General features: G+C 41.1%; 1 protein-coding gene across 1 annotated transcript in view; it reads left to right on the top strand.

Annotated features, from left to right (window-relative positions):
* ADAMTS20 (ADAM metallopeptidase with thrombospondin type 1 motif 20) overlaps window positions 1-12,409 on the top strand; it is a 342,835-nt gene that overhangs the window by 167,834 nt on the left and 162,592 nt on the right. The window contains exons 11-12 of the mRNA XM_073652029.1: window positions 3,174-3,278; window positions 10,992-11,137. Coding sequence (XP_073508130.1) covers window positions 3,174-3,278; window positions 10,992-11,137 — 251 coding nt within the window. The remainder of the gene's footprint in view (window positions 1-3,173; window positions 3,279-10,991; window positions 11,138-12,409) is intronic.

Raw genomic sequence — 12,409 nt, 5'->3', positions numbered from 1 at the left:
CAAAGGGTGAGGGTAAAACAGTGTGGCAATACTTTATTGAACTACCAAACAGACAACAGATAGAACAGTCCCAGCAAATACCCAATATAGTACAACATTACACAGTCTCACCTTTCTGCTGGCCCGATGGGAATAGAGCAGCCCCGACTTTGGGACTTCCAGGGCCAACTACCTCAACCAGTGACCCCCCCACTTTTGGCGGACCCCCACAGAAAGGAGGTAGCAGCAAGCTTAGGAAGCTGACAGGCCATCGAGGTACAAAGCCTAGAGAACTGTGGGTCCCACCCTGGCCTCTCCGAGAGTTTCTATAGGGCCAGATGACCGGCTGATCACAATCTGGCTTCTTCAAATGTCTCCATGGGTTCCAGGTGACCGGAGGGTTCCACCTGGCAATCCCAAACAGCATATCCATGGGGCCAGGTGACTTCATCGTCCCAACCTGGTCCCCCCAAATATATCCATGGGTTCTCTGATCGTCAGTGGAGCAGATCTGTATTATTCCAGTCAGGGCCGTGTACTCTTAGGCCGGAGTCATGTAGAATCCAAATTTGTGTCTCTCTGGATAAAGCCTTGCTACGAAGCTGATGTTCTGAAGAATGTTTCTCTGTTTGTCTGATTCTCCTTGCAGAAGGATCTAAAACTCTTTTTATATTTACATATGTGGCTAAGGTCATCAGTCACAGGTCAGGGGGGGGGCAGTGCTCAGGTCTCATTGTTTGAGCCAATCCCTCTGCTCTTGTAAATAAACTAACAAGCTTAGTATAATATGAAATTAGTATAGTAACAAACATCATTGTTCCAAAACACTGAGTTACTGTCCTTCTTGACCAGCCAAAGAAACACATACATTCACAATTTAACACAAACTCAATAGTGTATTTCTCTTGGCTTAACAAATCTAGACGTCTGGCTGATTAAGATAAGAAGCTGTTTTGTCACAACTGTGAACCAAGCTCTCTTCAGGTCATTGACCAGGTCCTCCGATGTAGTTCTGGGCTGATTTCTGACCTTTCTGAGAATCATCCTTACCCCACGAGGTGAGATCTTGCATGGAGCCCAAGGCCAAAGAAGATTGACAGTCATCTTGTGTTTCTTACTTTTTCTAATAATTGCGTCAACAGTTGTTGCCTTCTCAGCAAGCTGCTTGCCTATTGTCCTGTATCCCATCCCAGCCTTGTGCAGGGCTACAATTTTGTCCCTAGTGTCCTTAGACAGCTCTTTGGTCTTGGCCGTGGTGGAGAGGTTGGAGTGTGATTGATTGAGTGTGTGAACAGGTGTCTTTTATACAGTACAGACCAAAAGTTTGGACACACCTCATTTAAAGATTTTTCTGTATTTTCATGACTTTGAAAATTGTACATTCACACTGAAGTCATCAAAACTATGAATTAACACATGTGGAATTATATACTTAACAAAAAAGTGTGAAACAACTGAAAATATGTCTTATATTCTAGGTTCTTCAAAGTAGCCACCTTTTGCTTTGATGACTGCTTTGCACACTCTTGGCATTCTCTTGATGAGCTTCAAGAGGTAGTCACCGGAAATGGTTTTCCAACAATCTTGAAGGAGTTCCCAGAGATGCTTAGCACTTGTTGGCCCTTTTGCCTTCACTCTGCGGTCCAGCTCACCCCAAACCATCTTGATTGGGTTCAGGTCTGGTGACTGTGGAGGCCAGGTCATCTGGCGTAGCACCCCATCACCCTCCTTCTTGGTCAAATAGCCCTTACACAGCCTGGAGGTGTGTTTGGGGTCATTGTCCTGTTGAAAAATAAATGATGGTCCAACTAAACGCAAACAGGATGGAATAGCATGCCGCTGCAAGATGCTGTGGTAGCCATGCTGGTTCAGTATGCCTTCAATTTTGAATAAATCCCCAACAGTGACACCAGCAAAGCACCCCCACACCATCACACCTCCTCCTCCATGCTTCACGGTGGGAACCATGCATGTAGAGTCCATTCGTTCACCTTTTCTGCGTCGCACAAAGACACGGTGGTTGGAACCAAAGATCTCAAATTTGGACTCATCAGACCAAAGCACAGATTTCCACTGGTCTGATGTCCATTCCTTGTGTTCTTTAGCCCAAACAAGTCTCTTCTGCTTGTTGCCTGTCCTTAGCAGTGGTTTCCTAGCAGCTATTTTACCATGAAGGCCTGCTGCACGAAGTCTCCTCTTAACAGTTGTTGTAGAGATGTGTTTGCTGCTTGAACTCTGTGTGGCATTGACCTGGTCTCTAATCTGAGCTGCTGTTAACCTGCGATTTCTGAGGCTGGTGACTCGGATAAACTTATCCTCAGAAGCAGAGGTGACTCATGGTCTTCCTTTCCTGGGGCAGTCCTCATGTGAGCCAGTTTCTTTGTAGCGCTTGATGGTTTTTGCAACTGCACTTGGGGATACTTTCAAAGTTTGCCCAATTTTTCGGACTGACTGACCTGCATTTCTTAAAGTAATGATGGCCACTCGTTTTTCTTTACTTAGCTGCTTTTTTCTTGCCATAATACAAATTCTAACAGTCTATTCAGTAGGACTATCAGCTGTGTATCCACCAGACTTCTGCACAACACAACTGGTGGTCCCAACTCCATTTATAAGGCAAGAAATCCCACTTATTAAACCTGACAGGGCACACCTGTGAAGTGAAAACCATTTCCGGTGACTACCTCTTGAAGCTCATCAAGAAAATGCCAAGAGTGTGCCAAGCAGTCATCAAAGCAAAAGGTGGCTACTTTGAAGAACCTAGAATATAAGACATATTTTCAGTTGTTTCACACTTTTTTGTTAAGTATATAATTCCACATGTGTTAATTCATAGTTTTGATGCCTTCAGTGTGAATGTACAATTTTCATAGTCATGAAAATACAGAAAAATCTTTAAATGAGAAGGTGTGTCCAAACTTTTGGTCTGTACTGTATATATATATTGCCTAAAATACAAAGGAAATATGTCATCTTTAACTTAAGCCCTATAATTTCACCTTCAACTTGCTTAACTGATCACAATAACAGTAATTATGACCAGGGGTGGCCAGACTTTTACATGCCACAGTACATCTGTAGTGAGTGATTTAGAATTTTTTTTTCAATAATAGATACACCTGAGACATTTTGCACTACTAAGAAAAGTTGAATATAACGAAACTAAATCAAATGCATTTATTTTTTTTAACTAGAAACAATGTAAGCGCTTGTGGTGCACAGGTACAGAAGGGATGCATAAAGGATGTTTAACTCAACATATGCCTTTAGCTGATGGAAGTGACTGTGGTGCTGGAAAGGTATGCACGTTAGACTTTCTATTTGGTTAGCATCGTTAAAATAAAATGAAGAAATGTCTGGAGTTACTCTTTGAGATCTCAGTAAATGATATTATACTTTTCCAACGTCTAAAGATTTAAAAGCTGTACAGATATTATATTTAAATGCATATTCCAATGCTATAAAGTTGTGGCCTCTTGGACTTCCACCGATCCTGAAATTGTGTGGGCTAAAATGCTGGCACTATGTCCCATTCTAGGCCTTTACTTCACAGAGGTGCTCCTGGCCACTCAGCTATGAAGGGAACTGCAACAGGCCACATATACTTAAAAACAAAAAAGTTGCGTGCAGTGCTATACCAGGTCTATGGACCCTTTATTCTCAGAATTTGTATAGATCCCAATGTCAGACTGTATGGATCATAAAGTGATGGCATATCTTAGCAATATACTATCACTTAAAGGGAATCTGTCACTAGGATCAACCCTTCTAAGCCGTCTATATGAGCACGTAGATCATTGGAAGCTGAATAAAATGATACCTTGATATCAGTGATCCAATATCTTATTCCAGAGATATCCATATTTTTCTTCTATATAAATGAGCTGCTCAGGAATATGGGCCAGACACTGATCTGCATGAGAATCTGCCTCTGTAGATTATTGTAAATAAAAGTGGGCATTACCAGTGTGATGTGTAATGTCCGCTCTTTGCTCTCCTGATCTCACTGCAGAGCTGAGTGTGATTAAACCTGACACATCTGCAGGTTCCTCTTAGTGCGTCAGCTTCAATTTCACAGGCACACAGTGTTGCTATACAGCAGAGCTGTGAGAGCTGCAGCAAATGTGTTTGTTATGAGACAAAGTTCAGTTCTGCTGTTTTGTGTTAGTTACATGGTTCACACTGTTAACGCCCCCCTTTTATTTAAAATAAGCTCTGGAGGCAGATTCTCAACCAGATCAGTGTCCGGCCCATAGCTCTGAACAGCTCATTTACATATAAGAAAAAAACTTGTATTTCTCTGAAAAAAAAACATCCGATCGCAGATATCAAGTTATCATTTTATTCAATTTCCTATGACCATGCCCATATAGACAGCTTAGGATGGTTGATCCTAGTGACATATTCCCCTTAAAATGCCAGTTAGATCATAATGCCCCCTTTAACAGTTTATTCATATAATCTTGCTAATATTTACTAACTCTTATATTCCTGATTCATTTAGCACCGAGATGTGTGCCTTCAGATCTGTTTAGATGACTGATGAATGCATAGGTTTGATAGAATTGTAGCAAACTCTCAGTTATGAGAAGTATTATGTTTGTGCAGGTTTTCAGTCTATGCATATGTCAGAATGTTTCTACACACAAAGAATTAGGGAAGTATTACACTGCGACATGTGCAGTGTTACACAACCGCTGATCCGTTAATATGATTGTTGATCGGTGTTCGTTTAATAGCCTGCTTACACAAGCAAACCCATCAGCTGCTCAGTGAATGATCTGCAATAGATTGTTCAGTGCACATAGGCTGTCATTGTTCACAGCAGAATAGTGATCTTTTGGGTAGCCCAAATGATAATTTCACCTGACGAACGAGCGAATGAGTGGCAGCCTGTTTAGATTGCAAGATTATCTTGAAACGAGCATTCATAGGAACTTATTTCTTGATAATCGTTCAGTGTAAATTGACCTTTAGTTCTCGAACAAAGTGAGGAATTAAACAAAAGTTTATTTAGAAAGTTGATGACCATTTCAATATATCTTGATTTTTGTTCACATAAAACCAAGAAACCCCTGTGCATTTTCTGTTAGTTTTCACTAGGGGCATGTACTTCTTCCGTCTGTATGATGCTGAGCAATCATAAACAGGCAACACAAAGCAGAAATATAACACACCCCACTATAGCTTAGATACTTAGATCAGGTTTCTTGGTGTGTGAGAGGTAATGACGGACAGCCCTGATGTCCTGGACTAACTTTATGCATGATTAGAAAGTATTTGGAGTGGAGCACAAATGACTAACCGTGACGTAATAACGATCTCTCTAGCGATCTCGTTATGTGTGACGGGGCCTTAATACCTTTCAGATAAGGTCCTAATCCATGTGAGGGGGCACAGGACAGTGCAGCTGTGTTACATTAGAAACCCTTTTATCAGCTCTCATCGTTTCACAGCACCGTCACCTCTGTTGTACTGCCCCTCTCCCTACACTGCCTGTTCCGATCTGAGAACTCAGAGGAGTCAGTAATCATAGAATCATAGAATGGTAGAGTTGGAAGGGACCTCCTGGGTCATCTGGTCCAACCCCCTGCTCAAAGCAGGATTCACTAAATCATCTCAGACAGATGTCTGTCCAGCCTCTGTTTGAAGACGTCCATTGAAGGGGAACTCACCACCTCTCGTGGCAGCCTGTTCCACTCATTAATCACCCTAACTGTCAAAAAGTTTTTTCTAATATCTAATCTGTGTCTCCTCCCATTTAGTTTCATCCCATTGCTTCTAGTCTTTCCTTGTGCAAGTGAGAATAAAGATGATCCTTCTACAATGTGACAGCCCTTGACATATTTGTAGACAGCTATTAAGTCTCCTCTCAGTCTTCTTTTTTGCAAGCTAAACATTCCCAAATCCTGCAACCGTTCCTCATAGGACATGGTTTGCAGACCAGTCACCATTCTGGTCGCTCTTCTCTGAACTTGTTCCAGTTTGTCTATGTCTTTTTTAAAATGTGGTGCCCAAAACTGTACACAGTATTCCAGATGAGGTCTGACCAAAGAGGAGTAAAGACCGATAATGACTTCACGCGATCTAGACTGTATGCTTCTGTTAATACATCCCAGAATTGTATTTGCCTTTTTTGCTGCTGCATCACACTGTTGACTCATGTTCAGTCTATGATCTATTAGTATACCTAAGTCTTTTTCACATGTACTGTTGCTTAGCTCTATTCCTCCCATTCTGTATATGCTTTTTTCATTTTTATTGCCCAGATGTAGTACTTTGCATTTTTCCCTGTTAAAAACCATTCTGTTGGTTGCTGCCCACTGCTCCAGTTTATTTAGGTCTTTTTGAATCCTCTCTCTCTCTTCTCTAGTATTAGCTATCCCTCCTAGCTTTGTGTCATCAGCAAATTTAATCAGTTTACCCTCAATTCCTTCATCTAGATCATTGATAAAGATGTTGAACAATACAAGTACCAGGACGGAGCCCTGCGGTACCCCACTTGAGACATTCATCCAGCTGGATGTGAAACCATTTACAACCACCCTTTGAGTCCGATCACTAAGCCAGTTATGAATCCACCTAACAGTTGCCTGGTCCATTGCATACTTGGTCATTTTTTCAATAAGGATGGTGTGAGATACTTTGTCAAATGCTTTGCTGAAGTCAAGATATACTATATCTACAGCATTTCCCTGATCCACCCAGTCAGTGATTCTGTCATAGAAGGAAATTAAGTTAGTCTGACATGACTTGTTAGTTACAAACCCATGCTGACTCTGGTTAATCACTTCATTCTTATCCATGTACTTACATACATGTTGTTTAATAATTTGTTCAAAGATCTTTCCTGGTATAGAAGTCAGACTCACCGGCCTATAGTTCCCTGGGTCCACCTTCTTCCCCTTTTTGAAGATAGGAACAACATTTGCTCTTCTCCAGTCTTCTGGGACTTCTCCTGTTCTCCAAGAATTTTCAAAGATTATGGAGAGTGGTTCTAAAATTTCTTCTACGATCTCCTTCAGTACTCTGGGGTGTAATTCATCTGGACCTGGAGACTTGAACTCATTTATGTTAGCTAAATATTCCCTCACAATCTTTCTGTTTACAGATAACTTGGATTCCTCTATTACTTTAAAAGGACAGTGAAGATCAGTTGATGTTACATTTTTTTTCTGAGAGAAAACAAACAAAATAGGAATTAAAAAGTTCGGCCTTCTCAACATCCTCTCTTACCATTTCTCCATTTTCATCCTGTAAAAATCCTATAGCATCTTTGACTTTTCTTTTACTTTTGACATACCCCCAAAATCCTTTTTTATTGCTTTTGACATCTCTTGCAAGCCTTAATTCATTGTCAGCTTTAGCTATCCTGATACGTGCCCTGCAGGATCTGCAGACTGCATTATAATCTTCTTTAGATATGCCTCCCTCTTTCCATTTAATAAACATTTCTTTCTTTCTTTTTAGCATGTGTTTAAGTTCTGTGTTCATCCATCCTGGTTTCCTTAAATGCTTCCCATTCTTCCTACTTTTCGGGATTGTTAACGATTGTGCTTTGAGAATCTCATTTTTAAAAATTTCCCATCCTTCCTGGACATTTTTGTCCTTAAGGACATTCAGCCATTGGATCCCTCCTATTCTCTTTCTGAGTCTCTTAAAATCTGCCTTTCTAAAATCTAACCTTGAAGTTTGAGTCTTCACATGTCTTCCTCCTCTAGTTATCCAAAATTCTATAATAGCATGATCGCTGCCTCCTAGGGTCCCAGCCACCTTTACCTCCTCAACCATTTCCTCCCTGTTTATAAGGATTAGATCCAAAGTAGCAGATCCCCTTGTTTTCTCCCCTACCTTTTGGAAGATAAAGTTGTCAGCAAGAGAGGATAAGAATTTGCTTGACCTGTTAGTTTTACTTGAGAGAGATTCCCAACAAATGTCTGGATAGTTGAAATCTCCCATGACCACTACGTCATATTTTTTGGAGAACTTGGTCATTTGATACATAAAGAGTTCATCCATATCTTCAGCTTGCCCAGGTGGCCTGTAGTAAATGCCTACAATGGTGTCCTTTCCGTTGTTCTCTCCTTGTATTCTTACCCAAACAGTTTCCACAGAACTCCCAGTCTCTGAAGCTTCAATCTCTGTGCAGATATACGCTTTTCTAACATACAATGCGACACCTCCTCCTCGTTTATCAAGTCTGTTTCTTGCAAATAAGTTGTATCCTTTTAGCCTTTTATTCCAATCATGTGTATCGTCCCACCAAGTTTCAGTGATTCCAATGACATCATATTCCTTTTCCTGCATTAGTAGTTCCAATTCTCCTTGTTTGTTGCCCATGCTTTGTGCATTTGTATAAAAACATTTTAGTTTGTGATTGGTTTCTCTTCCTCCCATATTTTTATTATTTAAATTGTTTTGTCTTTGTTCTTCCTTTCCACTTCCAGTAGCAGAGATCTCAATAGTATTTGTCAGCTGTATGGCTTTTTCTGGCCTTTTGCTTCCCTTCCCACATTGTTCTAGTTTAAAGCTCTTCTGATGAGTGTAGCAAGGCGACTTCCAAATACATGTTTTCCAGTCTTCGTAAGGTGCACCCCATCTCTAGCAAGTAGTCCATCGTATAGGTAATTCATTCCGTGATCCAGAAATCCAAATCCTTGTTGACGGCACCATCGACGTAGCCAGTTGTTCACCTGTAGAATCTTATTCCACCTCATTGTTCCATGGCCATCCACTGGGAGGATGGATGAGAAGACCACCTGCGCTCCCAATTCTTTCACTTTCTTGCCTAAGTCTTCAAAGTCACTGCAGATGGTTTCCAGGTCCTTTCTTGCGGTGTCATTTGTCCCCACATGTATTAGCAGGAATGGGTAGTGATCTGTAGGTCTGAAGAGTCTTGATATCCTGTCAGACACATCTTTAATTTTTGCTCCTGAAAGACAGCACATTTCTCTTGAGGTTATGTCTGGTCTGCAGATAGCGGCCTCTGTTCCTCTTAACAGGGAATCCCCCATGACCACCACTCTCCGTTTTTTCTTCACAACATTCTTCTTTCTCCATCCAGGAGGATTCTGAGGGCTTACAAGGTTATTCATTGCTGGCAAAGTCTTATTTTGCTGTATTTCTTCATGGTTCTCCTGCGTGAGAGCCTGGTACTGGTTCCTGAGCAGTATGGGTGCTGACTGCCTCTCGATCCTCCTGCTTCTGTGGGTCACATGCTTCCATTCCTCTGTTTCGTCAGGTGCAGTTCGAATTTCTTCTCTTTCTGAATCATGAAGAGATAATTCTGCTCTGTCTAAGAACTCTTCACCTTCCTTAATGATTTTCAAGGTAGTTAACCTCTCTTCTAGATTTCGCAACTTTTCCTCCAACAGGGACACAAGCTTGCATTTCTGGCATGTGAAGTTTGGCTTTTCCACTGGCAAGTCTGTGAACATGTAGCAGGATATGCAGCTCACCAAATGGCTCCTGGACTCTTCCATGTTCTTACTGTTAATGTTCTGAAAACAGTGAAAAAAGTTTAAAAAAAAAAGCCTCAAAGCCTCCCCTTTACTTATGTGGTCTTGTTCTCACAGCAATTTGTAATCACTCCTGTGTGAGACATATAAGGATAGCCTGCTCTGATCTCACTGCACAGTGATTACAAGTTGCTGCGAGAACAACAGACATATGTGTGATTACTGACACCTTTTAGCACCCATCTCTGGATAGGCAGTGTAAGGAGAGGAACAGTATAGCAGGTGTGACAGTGCTATGAGAGGAGGAGAGCTGATAGAATAGTCTGTAATGTGACACAGCTAAACCCAGCTGTGTTGCCCCTTGCCCCACATCATTCTTATCTGAAAGCTATGAGTAATCTGTGCTCTAGGCAGCACTGACTAATCATTCAGGAGCTTAGAGCAGGAGATCAGAGTTGTTTCAATACATCTTACACACTGGAAAATCTGCTCTAAACTATTGTGGAAGCGTGTTCTTTTTCTGCTGTTTTGCTGCCTACTTATGATTTGGTAACTCATACAAGAGGAAGAATTACATGCCCCCAGTGAAAAATACCTAATAACATACACTTACTAATCAAATACTTTGATTACTAATATCTCTGCAACAAAGAGGCTAAATGGAAAAAAATTACTATATTTGGTGAAAAGACCTTTTTAGGCTATGTGAGCACGTTCAGGATTTGAATGCAGAAAATTCCTTAAGGTTTCTGCATCTCTTGGCAGGAAAAATGCAGCGAAAACGCATCAAGAACGCTCAGTGTGCACATAGCCTAAAGTTGCATATCCTACCAAATGCAAAAATGCATTTGTTAAAGGGGTTGTCCAGTACTTTATATTACCCCCCCCCCCCAATGTATCCCCCGGGGCCCCTAAATATTTTTGTAATTACCTTTTGTTGCATATAATGCCTGTGAGCGGCGCTATCACTGGCCGCTCACAGGCATCACGTGACCCCCGGCTGCAGCCGGCTCTCGCATCTGCTGATGTCACGAGAAGTGCAGACAGCAGCTGGGGGTCTTTGACTTCCACGTTCCAGGTGGATGCCAGGCTGTGGGCGGGGTTACCCCCCCTCCCCGCGTCACACCCGGCATCCACCGCGCGCTCTGCCTCTCCCCATTCATTGGGAAAGCGCACGGTGGATGCTGGGTGTGACGCGGGGGGTAACCCTGCCCACAACCCAGTAGCCACCGCATGGACCCCAGCGCTGAGTCATGCCTCACTTGTCGTGACGTCAGCGTGGGGTCACCGATAGCGCCACTCACAGGCATTATCAGGAATGTAAGGTAATTACAAAAAGTCTTAGGGGCCCAGCGAGTATACATTGGGGGGTATTATAAAGTACTGTACAACTTCTTTAAAACTATATGTTTTAAAAACCCCTGTGGGCCTGGTTGCAAGAGGCAAATTGCCCTGTACAATAAAAAGGTAATGAACAGCTTTTGATTATTTTTATTCATTTTTTTCTTGTTTTTTATTGCTATAAATGTATTTATTTATTTTCTTATTAAATAGCATTGCCATCGTGGCCTTTGTGTAGACAAAGTATTGAATACCCGTCTTGTAGATGGTGAATGGGGTCCTTGGGAGCCTTACAGTTCATGTTCAAGAAGCTGTGGTGGTGGAATCAAAACATCTACTAGATATTGCAATCAACCTGAGTAAGCTGTTGAACTGATGTATTACATATATATTCTTGTAAATTTTGCTTCTATCCATAAATTATCAAATTAAATATTTAATAATTGAGCTTTTTGACCTACGGACAGAAGCATGGAGAAGTATGCTGTACCTTTTTTCATCTGTTTTCAGAATTGTATCAACTGTCAAAGTATATAGCCTTACTTTTAATAACATCATTTTTAGCCCTTTTAGGACATGAGGACATTGAATAGCCAAAACAAAGAAACAATGCAAAGTGCATCTCTTAGAGTTTTCCTGATTGCAATACCCTTAAAGGGAATCTGTCTGCAGGTTTTTGCTATGTAATCCAAGGACAGCATGCGGTAGGGGTTAAAACACAGAATTCAACTGTGTCACTTATCAAGCTATGTGCTGTTATTTACTTACAGCGAAAGTTTTATCACTAGGACATTATCACTGCCAGGTCTGATGTGCATGCGCCTGCTAGTCCGACTCCGCCCCCTCCTGTGATAGGCAGCTCACTGCTTCTTTACAGCCCTGCTGCATTGCTAATTCTAAAACTCTGATGGTGTCAGTACCACTGCACATAGTAAACTAAGTGATACATAATTGGATTCAGAGTCTCTTTGTTTACATCATGCTGCTCTCAGATGAAATAGTAAAAACCTGCTGACAGATTCCCTTTAACCCCTTCATGACATATGACGTACATGTACGACATATGTCGTGTCCCTGCCTTTGCTGCCATCTTTCCTGGCAGATGATCGCAGCTTCAAGTCCCTTAAGGAGACTATTAAATACAGTAAAATGTAAAAAAAAAAAAAAAGTTTTAAAAAATCTGAAAAAAAGTTCACAACACCCCCCTTTTGTCCCTTTAAAAATAAAACTATTAAAAAAATAAAAAATACACATATTTGGTATCACTGTGTTCATACCTATCAAAATATAAAGTAAATTAATCTGATCGGTAAATGGCGTAACAAGAAAAAAAATCCAAACTCCAAAATTGTGTAGGTTTTTGGCCTCCACACATTGTTATAAAATGCAATATGAATCGATCAAAACATTATATCTACCACAAAATATTATCAATAAAAATGTCAGCCCTGGGCACAGAAAAGAAGCCATCACCCAGCCTCAGATCCCCAAAAATGAAAACATTATGGGGCTCAGAAAATGGCGACATAAGCAAAAAAATTTTCCCCCAAATTTCCCAATTTTTTTTCACCGCTTAAATAATAATAATAATAAAAAAAAAGGATACATGTTTGATATCTGCGTACTCGGAA

Source organism: Phyllobates terribilis, unplaced genomic scaffold, assembly GCF_046119375.1.
Source record: "Phyllobates terribilis strain yellow unplaced genomic scaffold, ASM4611937v1 Scaffold_11__3_contigs__length_659146591, whole genome shotgun sequence".
In the NCBI taxonomy this organism is placed as follows: domain Eukaryota; kingdom Metazoa; phylum Chordata; class Amphibia; order Anura; family Dendrobatidae; genus Phyllobates; species Phyllobates terribilis.
This window is presented reverse-complemented; position numbering and strand designations above follow the sequence as displayed.